The 17,294-nt window shown below is 37.9% G+C and overlaps 1 protein-coding gene across 3 annotated transcripts in view; it reads left to right on the forward strand.

The window, feature by feature from the left end:
- HPSE2 (heparanase 2 (inactive)) overlaps positions 1–17,294 on the forward strand; it is a 748,913-nt gene that overhangs the window by 60,543 nt on the left and 671,076 nt on the right. For 2 of the 3 annotated variants that reach the window (XM_057737262.1, XM_057737263.1), the window contains exon 3: positions 14,452–14,613. The exons of the other annotated variant lie outside the window; for it this stretch is intronic. In XM_057737262.1, coding sequence (XP_057593245.1) covers positions 14,452–14,613 — 162 coding nt within the window. The remainder of the gene's footprint in view (positions 1–14,451; positions 14,614–17,294) is intronic. 3 annotated transcript variants of the gene reach the window in all.

Here is a 17,294-nt window from a genome sequence, read left to right on the forward strand (position 1 = left end):
CAGGCTGACACCAGCCCTGGGATCTTCTGGGCCCCAGCCCCACCCACTCCTCAGCCAACCACTTCATGATCCAGCCCCACTCATCAGCAGGCCAACACCTGTTTTGGGACATCCTAGAACCTGCAGCCAATTGTGTCAGGATCTAGTGCCACCCACTGGCAGACCAGCACTAGATCTAGGAATCCAGGTCCCACAACACCAACTTCAGAACCTGGCTCTGCCCACCAATGTGCCAGCACTTGCCCCAGGACCCCCCAAGTTTCCACAGACAGCCACCTTGTGACCCAGCCCCTCAACCAGTAGCTAGCAACCTCCATACAAGGCAGGGCCTGGCAACCAACTGAACTGGGGTCAGCTATGCCTATCAGACTGCCCACAGTAGTCAGCCCTACCACAACAGAAAGACCCATGCAGCCCACATAGGGAGCATGCCTAGAGCATATGGCTCTCGTGACCAGAGGGGAGTATGCTGCTGGGATGCACAGGATGTCTCTTACAAAAGGCCACTTCTCCAAGGTCGGGAAATGTAACCAACCCACCAGATATATACAAACAAAAACAGCAAATTTAAGCACAATGAGGCAACAGGAACAAGTTCCAAATGAAAGAACAAAGTAAGACCCCAGAAGAACTAAGTGAAGTGGAGGTAGGCAGTATATCCAATAAAGAGTTCAAGGTAATGATTGTAAAGATGATCAAAGAGCTTGGGAGAAGAATGGATCAATACTGTGAGAAGTTAGAAGTTTTAAATAGAGAGTTAGAAAATATAAAGATGAACCAAACAGAGATGAAGACTACAATAACTGAGATTTAAAAATACACTAGAAGGGGGCTTCCTAGGTGGCGCAGTGGTTGAGAATCTGCCTGCCAATGCAGGGGACACGGGTTTGATCCCTGCTCCGGGAAGGTCCCACATGCCGCAGAGCAACTAAGCCCGTGTGCCACAACTACTGAGCCTACGTTTTAGAGCCTGTGAGCCACAATTACTGAGCCCATGTGCTGCAACTACTGAAGCCCACGCCCCTAGAGCCCATGCTCCACAACGAGAAGCCACGGCAATGATGAGCCCGCGCACCACAACAAAGAGTAGCCCCACTCACCGCAACTAAAAAGAAAGCCCGCGCACAGCAAAAAAGACCCAACACAGTAAATTAAATAAATGAATAAATAAATAAATAAATAAATAAATAAATAAATACACTAGAAGGAGTCAACAGTAGTTTAAATGATACAGAGGAGCAGATTAGTGAGCTGAAAGACAGAGTAGTGGAAATCATTGAAGCTGTACAGAGAAGAAAAAAAAAAAGAAATGAAGACAGTGTAGGAGACCTCTGAGACAACATCAGGCTTATCAACATTTGCCTTGTAGGGGTCCCAGAAGAGAAAAGAGAGAGAAAAAGGCAGAGAGCATATTTGAAGACATAATAGCCGAAAACTTCCCTAACCTGAGAATGGAAACAGACGTCCAGGTCCAGGAAACACAGAGAATCCCAAACAGGATCTACCCAAAAGGACCACACCAAGTCACATTGTAATTAAAATGGCAAAAATTAAAGATAAATAAAGAATATTAAAAGCAGGAAAGGAAAGCAACAAGTTACATACAAGGGAACTCTCATAAAGCTGTCAGCTGACTATTCAGCAGAAACTCTGTAGGCCAGAAGGGAGTGGCACGATATATTTAAAATTATGAAAGGGAAAAACCTGCAACCAAGAATACCTGCCAAAGGTTTCATTCAGATTTGGAGAGATCAAAAGTTTTACAGACATGCAGAGCTAAACAAGTTTAGCACCACAAAATCAACTTTACAAAAATGTTAAAAAGAATTTTCTAAGTGAAAAAGAAAAGGTCATAACTAGAAATGTGAAAATTATGAGAAGAAAAAGCTCACTGGTAAAGGCAGATATACAGTAAGGGTAGTGAGTCAACAACATACAAAACCAAGTAGGAAGATTAAAACACAAAAGTAGTAAAATCGTCTATATCCACTATCAATAGTTAAGTGAAAAACACAAACATGTGGAAGGTAAGCAATATGCTACTAGACAACCAAGGTATCTGAAGAAATCAAAGAAGAAATAAAAAAAATGTCCGGAGACAGGTGAAAATGAAAACACAATGATCCAAAGGAAAGAAGAAAAATCTCAAGGAAACAAACTAACCTTACACCTAATGGAACTAGAAAAAGAAGAACAAACAAAACCCAAATTTAGTAGAAGGAGAGAAATCATAAAGATCAGAGCAGAAATAAATGAAATAGAGACTAAAAAACCAGAGAAGATCAATGGAACTAAGAGCTGGTTTTTCAAAAAGATAAACAAAATTAATGAGCTTTTAGCTAGACTCATCAAGAAAAAAAGGAGAGAGGGCCCAAATCAGTAAAACTAGGAATGAAAAAGAAGTTATAACTGACACGACAGAAATACAGAGGATCATAAGAAATTGCTATGAACATCTATACACCAATAAAATGGGCAACATAGAAGAAATGGACAAATTTCTAGAAATGTACAATCTCCCAACTGAATCAGGAAGAAGTAGAAAATACGAGCAGACCAATTACCAGTAATGAAATTGAATCAGTAATAAAAAGTTCAAGACCAGATAGCTTCATAGGTGAATTCTACCAAACATTTAAATGAGTTAACACCTATCCTGAAACTATTCCAAAAAAATTGCAGAGGAGGGAACACTTCTGAACTTATTCTACGAGGCCAGCATCACACTAAAACCAAAACCGGACAAAGAAAGAAAATTATGATAGCTAACTGTATGAACATAAATGCAGAAACCCTCAACAAAATATTAGCTAACTGAATCCAACAATACATTAAAGGATCATACACTATTATCAAGTGGGATTTATCCCAGGGATGCAACGTTTTTTTAGTACTCGCAAATCAATCTATGTGATACATCGCAGCAACAAACTGAAGAATAAAAGCCATATGGTCATCTCAATAGATGCAGAAAATGCTTTTGATAAAGTTCAGCATCCACTTATGGTAAAAAATCTCTAGATAGTGGGCATAGAGGGAACATACCTCAACACAATGAAGGCCATTTATGACAAATCCATAGTTAACATCATGTTCAGTGGTGAAAAGCTGAACGCATTTCCTCTATAATGAGGAACAAGACAAGGATGTTTACTCTCACTGCTTCTTTTTAACATAGTTTTGGAAGTCCTATCCAAAGCAATCAGAGAAGGAAAAGAAGTAAAAGGAATCTAAATTGGAAAGGAAGAAATAACACTGTCACTGTTTGCAGATGACATAATATTGTACATAGAAAATCCTAAAGACACCACCAGAAAACTGTTAGAGCTCATCAATGAATTTGGTAAAGTTGTGGGATACAAAATTGATATACAGATATTTGTTACATTTCTGTACAACAATGAACTATCAGAAGGAGAAACTAAGGAAACAGTCCCATTTACAATCACATCAAAAATAATAAAATACTTAGGAAGAAACCTACCTAAGACCTGTACTCAGAAAACGATAAGCACTGGTGTAAGAAATTGAAGATAACACAAACAGATTAAAGGATATTTCATGTTCATTAATTGGAAGAATCAATATTGTTAAAATGACCATACTACCCCAGGCAATCTATAGATTCAGCGCAATCCCTATAAAAATACCAATGGCATTTTTCCACCGAACTAGAACACAATTTTAAAATTTGTATGGAAACACAAAAGATCCTGAATAGCCAAAGCAGTGTTAAGAAGAACAGATTCAGAGGTACTATGCCCTAACTTCAGACTACTGCAAAGCTACAAGTGATCAAAACAGAACGGTACTGGCACACAAACAGACACTTAAGTCCATGGAACAGAATAGAGAGCCCAGAAATAAACCCACACACTTATGGTCAATTAATTTATGACAAAAGAGGCAAGAATATTCAATGGGGAAAAAAGTCTCTTCAATAAGTGGTGCTGGGAAAACTGGACAGCTACATTCAAAAGAATCAAACTGGACTACTTTCTCATACGATATACAAAAATAAATCCAAAATGGGTTAAAGACTTAAATGTAAGAATGAAAACCATGAAACTCCTAGAAGAAGACATAGGCAGAACACTCGTTGACATAAATTATGGCAATATTTTTTTGATCTATCTAAGATAAAGGGAAACAAAAGCAGAAATAAATAAATGGACTTAAAAACTTTTGCACAGCAAACCATCGCCAAAATGAAAAGACAATCTACTGAATGGGAAAAAAAGTTTGTAAATCATATGACCAATATATATATATATCTGTCACATCTTTATCCATTCATCTGTTAATGGATCAGTGGACTATTAGCCATAAAAGATGAAATATTACCATTTGTAACAACATGGATGGACCTGGAGGGTATTATGCTTAGTGAAATAAGCCAGAGAAAGGCAAATACTATATGTTATCACTTATATGTGGAATAATATAAAATATGAAACAAAAGAACGAATATAACAAAACAGAAAAAGACACAGATATAGAGAACAAATTAGTGATTACCAGAACGTGGGGGGCGGGCAAAATAGGGATAAGGGATAGAGAGGTATAAGCTACCATGTATAAAATAAATTAAGCCACAAGGATATATTGGACAACACAGGTAATATAGCCAATATTTTATAATAACTTTAAAAGGAGTGTAATCTATAAAAATATTGAATCATGATTTTGTAGACCTGAAATGAATATAATATTGTAAATCAACTATATGTCAATAAAAAAGGAGTCTATGTTGCAAATCTATGTTTTCCCCAAACATTATTGGGATGTACTTTTTTTAAAGTCTAGGACATATGTTAGGCTGTGCCCATTGTTTTCTTTTACTATTCTTTTTTTTTTGTTGTTCTATTTTGCATTCTTTTTTTTATTTTTTTTTATTATTATTTTTTTTTGGGGGGTACAGCAGGTTCAATCAACTGTTTTTATACACATATCCCCATATTCCCTCCCTTCCTTGACGCCCCCCCCCTCGAGTCCCCCCCACCCTCCCTGCCCCAGTCCTCTAAGGCATCTTCCATCCTTGAGTTGGACTCCCTTTGTTATACAACAACTTCCCACTGACTGTTTTACAGTTGGTAGTATATATATGTCTGTGCTACTCTCTCGCTTCTTCTCAGTTTCCCCTTCACCCCCCGCCCCCTCCCATACCTCGAGTTCTCCAGTCCATTCTCTGTATCTGCATCCTTGTTCTTGTCACTGAGTTCATCAGTACCATTTTTAGATTCCATATATGTGAGTTAGCATACAATATTTGTCCTTCTCTTTCTGACTTACTTCACTATGTATGACAGATTGTAGTTCTATCCACCTCATTACATATAGCTCCATCTCATCCCTTTTTATAGCTGAGTAATATTCCATTGTATATATATGCCATATCTTCTGTATCCATTCATTTGTTGATGGGCATTTAGGTTACTTTCATGTCCTGGTTATTGTAAATAGTGCTGCAATAAACATTATGGTACAAGTTTCTTTTGGGATTATGGTTTTCTTTGGGTATATGCCCAGGAGTGGGATTACTGGATCATATGGTAGTTCTATGTGTAGTTTTTTAAGGAACCTCCAAATTGTTTTCCATAGTGGCTGTACCAACTTACAGTCCCACCAACAGTGCAGGAGAGTTCCCGTTTCTCCACACCCTCTCCAACATTTGTTGTTTCCAGACTTTGTGATGATGGCCATTCTGATTGGTGTGAGGTGATACCTCATTGTGGCTTTGACTTGCATTTCTCTGATGATGAGTGATGTTGAGCATCTTTTCATGTGTTTGTTGGCCATCTGGATGTCTTCTTTGGAGAAATGTCTATTTAGGTCTTCTGCCCATTTGTGGATTGGGTTATTTGCTTTTTTGGTATGAAGCTGCATGAGCTGCTTGTATATTTTGGAGGTTAATCCTTTGTCCGTTGTTTCATAGGCAATTATTTTTTCCCATTCTGAGGGTTGCCTTTTAGTCTTGTTTATGGTTTCTTTCGCTGTGCAAAAGCTTTTAAGTTTCATGAGGTCCCATTTGTTTATTCTTGATTTTATTTCCCTGATTCTAGGAGGTGGGTCAAAAAGGATGTTGCTTTGATGTATGTCAAAGAGTGTTCTGCCTATGTTTTCCTCTAGGAGTTTTATCGTGTCTGGCCTTACATGTAGGTCTTTAATCCATTTGGAGTTTATTTTTGCGTATGGTGTTAGGAAGTGTTCTCATTTCATTCTTTTCCATGTTGCTGTCCAATTTTCCCAGCACCACTTATTGAAGAGGCTGTCTTTTTTCCATTGTATACTCGTGCCTCCTTTGTCAAAGATAAGGTGCCCATATGTGTTTGGGCTTACTTCTGAGTTCTCTATTCTATTCCATTGATCTTCCTTTCTATTTTTGTGCCAGTACCATACTGTCTTGATCACTATGGCCTTGTAGTATAGTTTGAAGTCAGGAAGCCTGATTCCTCCAACTCCATTTTTCCTTCTCAAGATGGCTTTGGCTCTTCGGGGTCTTTTGCGTTTCCATATAAATCGTAAGATTTCTTGCTCTAGTTCTGTGAAAAATGCCATTGGTAATCTGATCGGGATTGCATTGAATCTGTAAATTGCTTTAGGTAGTACAGTCATTTTCACGATGTTGATTCTTCCAATCCAGGAACATGGTATGTCCCTCCATCTGTTTGTGTTGTCTTTGATTTCTTTCATCAATGTCTTAAAGTTTTCTGCATACAGATCTTTTGCCTCCTTAGGCAGATTTATTCCTAGGTATTTTATTCTTTTGGTTGCAATGGTGAATGGGAGAGTTTCCTTAATTTCTCTTTCTGCTCTTCCATTGTTAGTGCATAGGAATGCAAGAGATTTCTGTGCATTAATTTTGTATCCTGCTACTTTACTAAACTCATCAATTAGTGCTAGCAGTTTTCTGGTAGAGTCTTTAGGGTTTTCTATTTATAATATCATGTCATCTGCAAAGAGTGACAATTTTACTTCTTCTTTTCCAATTTGGATTCCTTTAATTTCTTTTTCTTCTCTGATTGCTGTGGCTAACACTTCCAAAACTATGTTGAATAACAGTGGTGAGAGTGGACACCCTTGTCTTGTTCCTGTTCTTAGAGGGAATTCTTCCAGTTTTTCTCCATTGAGAACAATGTTGACTTTTGGTTTGTCATATATGGCTTTTATTCTGTTGAGGTAATTTCCTTCTATGCCCATTTTCTGGAGAGCTTTTATCATAAATGGATGTTGAACTTTGTGAAAAGCTTTTTCTGCATCTATTGAAATGATCATATGGTTTTTATCCTTCAATTTGTTGATATGATGTATCACGTTGATTGATTTGCGTATATGGAAGAATCCTTGCATTCCAGGGATAAACCCCACTTGATCGTGGTGTATGATTTTTTTAATGTGCTGTTGCAGTCTGTTAGCTAGTATTTTGTTGAGGATTTTTGCATCTATATTCATCAGTGATATTGGTCTGTAGTTTTCTTTTTTTGTGACATCTTTGCCTGGTTTTGGTATCAGGGTGATGGTAGCCTCGTAGAATGAGTTTGGGAGTGCTCCACCTTCTGCAATATTTTGGAAGAGTTTGAGAAGGATAGGTGTTAACTCTTCTCGAAATGTTTGATAGAATTCACCTGTGAATCCATCTGGTCCTGGGCTTTTGTGTGTTGGGAGATTTTTAATCACTGCCTCAATTTCTGTACTTGTGATTGTTCTGTTCATGGTTTCTATTTCTTCCTGGTTCAGTCTTGGAAGATTGTATTTTTCTAAGAATGTATCCCTTTCTTCCAGGTTATCCAATTGATTGGCATATAGTTGCTTGTAGTAGTCTCTCATGATGTTTTGTATTTCTGAGGTGTCCATTGTGACTTCTCCTTTTTCATTTCTAATTCTGTTGATTTGCATCTTCTCCCTTTTTTTCTTGATGAGTCTGACTAATGGTTTATCAATTTTGTTAATCTTCTCAAAGAACCAGCTTTTAGTTTCATTTATTTTTCTTATGGTTTCCTTCCTTTCTTTTTCATTTATTTCTGCTCTGATCTTTATGATTTCTTTCCTTCTGCTCACTTTGGGGTTTCTTTGTTCTTCTTTCTCTAGTTGTTTTAGGTGTAAGGTTAGGTTGTTTATTCGATCATTTTCTTGTTTCTTAAGGTAGGACTGTATTGCTATAAACTTCCCTCTTAGAACTGCTTTTGCTGCATCCCATAGGTTTTGGGTTGTTGTGTTTTTGTTGTCATTTGTTTCTAGATATTTTTTGATTTCCTCTTTGATTTCTGTAGTGATTCCTTGGTTGTTTAAGAGTGAATTGTTTAGCCTCCACGTGTTTGTATTTTTTGCAGTTTTTTTCCTGTAATTGATATCTAGTCTCATGGCGTTGTGGTCTGAGAAGATGCTTGATATGATTTCAATTTTCTTGAATTTGCTGAGGTTTGATTTGTGACCCAAGATGTGATCTATCCTGGAAAATGTTCCGTGTGCACTTGAGCAGAAAGTGTATTCTGTTGTTTTTGGATGGAATGTCCTATAAATATCAATTAAGTCGAGATGGTCTAATGTGTCATTTAAAGCTTGTGTGTCTTTATTTATTTTCTGTTTGGATGATCTGTCCATTGATGTAAGTGGGGTGTTCAAGTCTCCCACTATTATCGTGTTACTGTTGATGTCTCCTTTTATAGCTGTTAGCATTTGCCTTATGTATTGAGGTGCTCCTATATTGGGGGCATAGATATTTACCATTGTGATATGTTCTTCTTGGATGGATCCCTTGATCATTATGTAGTGCCCTTCCTTGTCTCTTTTAATAGTCTTTACTTTCAAGTCTAATTTGTCTGATATGAGTATTGCTACTCCAGCTTTCTTTTGACTTCCATTTGCATGGAATATCTTTTTCCATCCCTTCACTTTCAGTCTATATGTATCCCTTGGTCTGAAGTGGGTTTCTTGTAGGCAGCATATAGAAGGGTCTTGTTTTTGTATCCATTCAGCCAGTCTGTGTCTTTTGGTTGGAGCATTTAGTCCATTTACATTTAAAGTGATTATTGACATGTGTGTTCCAATTACCATTTTCTTAATTGTTTTGGGTTTGTATTTGTAGGTGTTTTCCTTTTCTTGTGTTTCCTACTTAGAGAAGTTCCTTTAGCACTTGTTGTAAGGCTGGTTTGGTGGTGCTGAATTCTCTTACCTTTTGCTTGTCTGGAAAGCTTTTGATTTCTCCCTCAAATCTGAATGAGATTCTTGCTGGGTAGAGTATTCTTGGCTGTAGGTTTCTCTCTTTCAGGACTTTCAGTATATCCTGCCATTCCCTTCTGGCCTGCAGAGTTTCTGTAGAAAGGTCAGCTGTTATCCTGATGGGTTTTCCCTTATATGTTGTTTGTTGCTTTTCTCTTGCTGCTTTTAATATTTTTTCTTTGTGTTTAATTGTCGTTAGTTTGATTAATAGGTGTCTTGGTGTATTTCTCCTTGGGTTTATTCTGTATGGGACTCTCTGTGCTTCTTGGACTTGGTGAATTATTTCCTTTCCCATGTTGGGGAAGTTTTCCACTAGAACCTCTTCAAAGATTTTCTCAGACCCTTTCTTGTTTTCTTCTTCTTCTGGGATGCCTATAATTCGAATGTTGGTACGTTTAAGGTTATCACTGAGGTCTCTGAGACTGTCTTCTAGTCTTTTTATTCTTTTTTCTTTTTCCTGCTCTGTGGCGTTTATTTCTCCCATGCTATCTTCCAACTCACTTATTCGTTCTTCTGCCTCAGTCATTCTGCTGGTTATAGCATCTAGAGTATTTTTAATTTCAGTTATTTTGTTATCCATTGCTGTTTGTTTTTCTGAGTTCTTATGAACTGTTTCTTGTACTTTCTCTATTTTGTTATCGAGATTTTGTATCATTTTTACTATCATTACTCTAAATTCTTTTTCAGGCATTTTTCCTATTTCCTCCTCATTTATTTGGTCTTGTGGGTTTTTTTCCTGCTCCTTTGCCTGCATGGTGTTTCTTTGTTTCCTCATGGTTGTCCAAGCTTTTGGGGTTGCTTGTCCTGGTGATAGAGGTGTTTCTAGAAGACTGTCCAAGCCTCAGACTAATGTCCAAGTATTGGATTAAACGAATATCCAGTCTAGGAAACACATACATGTATAAGACACACAATTATTGAATCCGTTAGGACATAAGGCTCTAGAAAGACCTGACAGAACCCCAGTGTGCTATCAGATATTCAAAGAGAAACCCAGCAGAAATTGACAACTGAAACAGAACAAATCAGAGACAAAAGCAAAAGCAAACAAACAACAAATAACACCCTACACATACAAACATCAATCCAGGGAGATTTTGTAAGCTAGGATCAAATATAGAAAAGAGCTGGAGTACCACCAGAGAGAATGGAGATTCTCAGAATGTAATTAGACAACTGTACTAAGAACTAAGATAAAGACAAAAGCCTAATATTAATACCAAGGCAGTGCATCATCTGGAGAATAGAGCAAGGAGTCTGAGCAGACCGATAGTGTTGCTTATAAGTATGTTAAGATAAAATAAACTTAAAATGGCTGGAAGAAAGGGGAACAGAAGAGCGTAATGTGGTTGGAAATATGCAAAGAAAAAGAAAGGAATAGAAGTGTATAAAAGAAAGGGATGAAAGGAAAGTATGAAAGATATTTTGTCCGTACTACCAAAAACTTAGCTAGATATAGAAGTATATAAAAAGGCAAAAAAAAAAAAAAAAAAAAGAATAAAAAAATCCTTAAAAAATTATGTTGTAAAACTTGTAGATCCCTTAGGGCTAAGATCGTATTTAATAAATCAAAAAAAAAAAAAAAAAAAAAAAAAAAAAAAAAGAGAGAGAGAAAGAAAAAAAAAAAAAATCCAGAACTGATCCCAGAATGGACCAATTCAATAGGTATTGATACTACTATTTTTGTGTCCTTAGCGTCTCAGCTGTAAGTGTCCTTCTCCTTGCCTTGGTTTTTTTTTTTTTGCTTTATTCTGTGACCAGCAGAGGTTCCTTTATTGTTCGTCTGTAAGCCTCAGTGTGTGGGGAGGGAGAGGGTACAATAGTGGCTCCTTCTCCTGGTAGTGAGTGAGCAGTGGCGCACTGTTGTTTCAGTCAGGCTTGGAGGTGCCTGTTGCAGAGGGCGCTGGTGGCTCAGGCGTACACAGAAAGTCTTAGAGTTGGGCCTCTCTCGGGGTTTTTTCTTTTTGATGCTGGTTTTTTTTTTTCTCTTGGCAGCCTCCCTGCTGCTGGCATTGCAAGGAGTTTTAATCTAGCCCCGCCCGAGTGCCTGAGGGTGCTTGTTATCCCTGAGCGCCTTAGGTGGCCCGCAGGGCGTCTCTCCACTGCCTGTTGCAGAGGAGCCGAAAGAGAGGGAGAGGCTATGCGCGCGGCTCCTCCCCCCAGCCCGGGAGCCTGCAGCCTCCAGCCACCATCATGGCAGGGCAGCTCTCAGGGACTGGCACTCCTCTCCGCGGACCTCCTCCCTCCTGTCCTCTCGGTCCGTCACCCTACCGGCAACAATGTTTCTCACCCTGAACCAGCTCTCTGGTTCCCACGCTCCCGCTCCTGGACCCTCTGTTCAGCCGCGGATCGATGTCTCGGTCCGGGAACGCTGAGCTGCGCTGCGGACCCTCTGTATGTTTCTCACTCCCTCCCGTCTGCCACAGCTCCGCCGCTTCACCCTCTTTGAGCCCTCGTAGATGCCTCCCTACCGGCTATGTCGGGCTCCCCGCAGCCCTTTCTGGTGTCCGAGGCCGTCTGCTGGTGTTCAGCTGGTTCTCTGTGGGAATGACTGCATCCTTCCGTGCATTCCCAATGCATCTGTGGAGAGGGATGCACTCCACATCTCTCTACTTCGCCGCCATCTTTTTCTCCTACTATTCTTAATATTAAGGTAATTTGTTCACTTTATTTCAAGGTTCTGGCTTAAATGACACTGAGGATATCAGTTATAATTATTGCTTCTTCTGCCTTCTGAGCAATACGTTTGTTAGGAAATAGAGAGTTTAGTGGGTAGTCTACTCTTTGAATTAGACTTCTATCAGAAGATATTAGGATTATTGAAACCCCTCTTTCCTCTTTACAGTGTATTTTGGTACAAATTTTGTAATGTTTTTTGGGAAAGTATCATCCATATTTCTTTCCTGGATAGATCAGCTGTGGTATGCTACTATATAGTATAAAAAGGTTTTCTTTTTTGTTCCTTAGTTTTATTGTTTGCCATACTTTACTAAGTTCATGAGTTTCTCTATAGGAGTAACTTCTGGAAAGATCAGTGGATTTGGTTTTGAAAATTGCTGGATTTGGGGACTGACCATGTGTGTACTTGAGCAAGTCACTTAAGCTTTGTGGACCTCGGTTTTTCCATATATAGATTAGAGATACTAATATTACTCATTATCATTTAGGATTACAAAACAGATTAGGATTTAAAAAATAGATCACCATTAATGGTTTATACAAATAGTGCCTTTATGTTGCATAACAAGAAACAAAAGATAGGCCATGTATCACAAATATGGTAGCTCAGTAATGACATTGGTGACTAAGCTCTTCCCATCTTCCTGTTCACCATTTTTAGTCCGTAAGACCTTTGCCCTCTTGCTTCTTGATTCATTGACACAAAATGACTACTATAACTTTATGTTTCAGGCATAAAGAATAGGGAGGACCAAAAGGCTAAAGCTGGTTTTCTCTTAGCGAAGTTCTATCTTTTAATTTGGCCAGGGAAGTCCCCCTAGGGATGTGTGCCTGCAGCTCATTGGCCAGAAGCATGTTACGTGGCCACTTTTGGCTTCAAGAAAGCTGGGGAATTATATATTTTAGCTCTTCAGTCTCTATATTAGAGGAAGGCAAAGGAGAAGGAATTGTGTTCAGGATTTGGGTCAGCTAGTCAACAATGTCTGCTTTCATTGATGGTTGGAAGGATTCAATTATACACTGTGTTTAAAAATTTTATAGAGTGTAATTTAAATAAATGTAAACTATAGTTATTATTCCTCTTACCTTCTATTGATGATCTTATAAAGTAGAGTGTATTCTTGACTTTAGCCTAATTTTGTATTCAAGGTGCAGAAAATCTGCGAGATTAGTTACTTACTTGATTATTAAATGAGTTTAACTTATTGCCTACATCCTAGAAATTAGTGTAAATATGTTTAGGCATAGATATTGCATTATTTCCAACCAGCTACTGTATTTTTATCTGAGAATGAGCGAGGACCGTTCTCACATTCGGCTAATCTTTGTGAACCACACATCCTAATGCTCAATTGTCATGAGTTTGTTTTATATCTGAGCTTCTCTTTTAGGGCCCTTTTGATGTGTTTGAAAATCTTTTGCACAGAATGATGATCCACCCTTCGTGTCACATGCGCTATTTTCTCTTAGGTGTCATTAATATTGCTTAAAGAGCCAAATCTTTCCTATTGGTGCCATTGACATGGGGATCAGTTTTTCTTTTCCAAAGGCATAGGTGTCAACAGTGGCAGAGCAGATTTTTTTTTTAGCATTTTTTTCCCTAAAATCCTTCAGTTTGTTGTGTAAAACTTCAAAGTTTCTAGAGTTGTCATTCAGATCGCTGCTGATAATATCATTTGTTCCTATGATAATCAGCTGAGTTATCTTTTAATTTATAAAAATAAACAAATTACTTCAGGGCATAAAAGGTCCCTGCTTATTGGGAAGCATTTTAGATGAATGTTTGTTTTTGAGAAGGGCTATTTTCTGGAGAATACATATGCTTTGAGTGAAAATCATACTGAAGTGTGAAAGGCAGCCTATTACTAGTAGCAAAATAATTGGGAAAGAAGCATATCTGCAAAGTGACTTTAGCCCTACTCTTGCTTTCTTCATTGACCCACAAAGCACTTTATATACTTATATATATTTAAAGGACAGTTACTGAATCTGATTTTACTCAGAGTTACAAGAAAAATAGTAGTAGAAATCCTTAGCAGCTATCCCACAGAATGGCAGCTTTCATTTGAGCTGAACAGGCTGGCTGGGGGGTAAATTTGAAAACAGGCCAAGTATCCTGAATATACATGCTGCTGCTATCACCCAGTCCTACAGCCTGAAGTAGAGGGAATGACCTTCACAGTCACTAGTATTCAGACAAAGTTGTATTATTTTTCCCCGTAGTAAAAGATACCAAGAAAAGGCCCCAGGAGGTAAAAGAGTCCTGGAGGTGAGCTGAGAAGGGGAACAGAGGAGTAAGAATCTTAAACGATGTCAGAGAAAGCTAAGAATTAGCAATCTGCGAAGAATTTGGAAATGACCAGAGAAACTTATAGGATGCATCATGAAATAGGAGACCCTTCAGGTTTATTATTTTTGAATCTCTTCATTTTGATGAAAATGCTGGTAGTTTATAAATTCTGTCATTTTGGGTGAAACAGGACTTTGATGTGTATATGATTTTTGTTTTGTTTTTTTGTTTTTGCTGCCTGCCTTCTTTGTTTCTTTTTTTAGACATTGTTCGAAGTGATGTTGCCTTGGATAAACAGAAAGGCTGCAAGATTGCCCAGCACCCTGATATTATGCTGGAACTCCAAAGGGAAAAGGCAGCTCAGATGCATCTGATTCTTCTAAAGGAGCAGTTCTCCAATACTTATAGTAACCTCATATTAACAGGTAAGGCTATTGGTGTCGGCTGGAATCTTAGAGCATGGTAAATTGATGGTCTCCGTCAGTTAGCAGCTTGATGCTTAGGAGACACTAAAGTGGGATTCAGATGAGCTACATCTGTCTGTCTCTTCCCACTATCCTTTTTTAAAATTGTGATGACTTGTATTCATATAAAAATATTTATTATATTTTGCAGATGTAGTTTGGCTTGAGGTTATGGGCGGTTTAGCATGTGTGTTCTCAAAAGAGAGAACCAATGAAAACCTAATGAAGCCTTGTAAAAATATGAATTTTTAGATGTGTGCCAGTAGATTTGAGAGAATTACTAAATTTGGTGTCCAAGAAGCAGCTATTTTCCTCTTTCTGTGTATGCCCTTTCTATGAACCCAGTGAATATAAAGATGAAATGTAAAAGAGATAATGATCCACAGGCAGAGCTGAGAATGTTCTATTCTTGGTGGAGTTTGAAAATATCTAGGGAATTTGATTTTCTTTTTAAGAGCAAAGAGGCTATGAGACTGAGCCATACTCCCTTACATCCTTGGTTCTAGGAGGGAAGTGAATATATGTGAGCTTAAAGGAGAAACAGCTTTTTGCAGGGCTGCTGCAAACTTTGCTGGTAAAGAGCATGTGAGTTGCATGCCTTTGTCAAACTTTGGAAAAATTCTAATAGCCCACTCTAATGTGAGAATCATGAAGGACTTGGATGAACTAAGAAAAGCAGTCCGAGTTACCTCCATTTTCTTAAAAGCATGCAAGGTAAATCTGTATTATATTGATTCAAATAAACTTTAATAAATCACAGTGTGTGTTTCCCCTTGCTTATGAATATTACAGAAATAAAAGGATTGAATGTCGGACAGGCTATGAACATCTCACATTTATTTCTGTAAACTCCAAGTTAGGAAAATTTAAAAATTTTTTACAGGCTTCCTGGCATTTCACCAGAAATTGATGAGTGGCAACTAAGTTGTTTTGCTTTTGAAAAAGCACAAGCCTTTTCCAACTTTTCTTCTTGTACCTGGTGGAAAACACAACAGCATAAGATGAAAGCCAGATTTAAATGTGGCTTTGGAGAGCAGAGAAGAGGATTATGGTTTTCATAAGTATAGGCCCTATTTTTTGTTCTTTGATAGGTCATTAAGGAGGGAAAACTTAAAAGTGATTTATGGCTAATAAATCCTAAATTGGTTAGTGAAACTGTGTTTAAGTTTAGATGTTTGGGAAGAACATATTTTTCTCCAAACTTCTTCAGTCTACCTCAAATGTACAAATGTACATGTATGTAGTATTTCCTGATTCAGTTATTGGAAATGCAGTATTTTAAACTATCCTTATTCTAATATTTTAGGCATACATTAGAGAGGTCAGACCCTGTGTTCTTTAATGTGGCATAGAAAGAGCTTAGGGTAATTCTAATCCTTAACTGTGCATCCAGAGTGTGGCTTGAAGGCATATTATCTTTGAAAACACAAGTGCTCTATTGAGTTCAATGGAATCTTTTCTAATTCTCAGTAACATAATCCCTTTGGATGTTTATTCGCAGTTCAAACTGTTGGAGTCAACATTGTCAACTTTTACCCTGACAACTTGCTTACTTTCTTCTAAACAAACTTACCCTAGAGAAGAGCCTCTTTCCTGCTCTCACTTCTCCCAAGCTGCTTCAAAGAGCCCTCAGGCATTTTCCACATTTTTCACCCAAATGCCTGTGCAGAGGTGGTACCTTGCTGCAGACAGAGCATTTGGTGTGCCCTGGTTTGTTTACATGAAAGTTCAAAAGGTTTTGTTTCCAGGTGTTGGGAAGAGATGGAGTCATTTCATTTTAGCACCAAACTATTTTAATATCCTTTAACTAAGTCTTTGATTTTACACAGTGTGGTTTTCTAATTGTTATGAAGTTTAATCCTTGATTTCTTGTATAAATTTTGAGAACATGGTCTCCAGACAGCTAAACATAATATTTAAACATAACTAAACTAACTTTTGTAAATATTTCCCTTTTCGGTGATGAATGTATATTGGTAAGGAGGGTGAGGTTGAAGGGGCAGAGACCTCTCAAATGAAGTGACTTTCTTTACCAACATGTTCAGAACACCTACCCTAGAATTTCTGCTTGGTGATGTTTCACTTATTTTGTATAAGTCTGGCATAATGTTTGAAATATCTGCGATGAAAGTATGTGGGAACAGGATGAGGAAACTGGGCCTCCAAAATCTCAGAAAGAGATCACTTTTTCGTGCATCTGCTCTCCCCTCAACCCCTCTCCCCAGTTATTTACAAGATTTCATGTATATGGGTAGCAGTGTATCATAATTGTTTCCTGTTAGTGGTCAGTTAGTGGTATAGCCGTTATTTTTAAATTGGACAACTAAGATAAGAGTAGAGGAAAAAAATTAATAAAATGATTGAAATGTCAGTGTAGTAAGAAATTAATAAAGTGATGGAAATCGCAGCTGCTTAAAAGCATATTAAAAATGGTGGGTAATGCCTTTTACCTCACAAGCAAGCCCTCATTCTTAGGTGTTCCATCCTTAGCTAATCTGACTGTCAGCATTGAGGTGAGAGGTATGCCTTCATATTCTACATTCTAGCTCATGATCTCTCTTAAACATCCATCTCTCAGATGAGGGCAAATGATATTCTAGCCTTGAGGGCCTTCTGAACATTAATAAAAGGTAAAACAACTC

The sequence above is a fragment of the Hippopotamus amphibius genome, chromosome 5 (assembly GCF_030028045.1).
Source record: "Hippopotamus amphibius kiboko isolate mHipAmp2 chromosome 5, mHipAmp2.hap2, whole genome shotgun sequence".
NCBI classification, from domain to species: Eukaryota; Metazoa; Chordata; class Mammalia; order Artiodactyla; family Hippopotamidae; genus Hippopotamus; species Hippopotamus amphibius.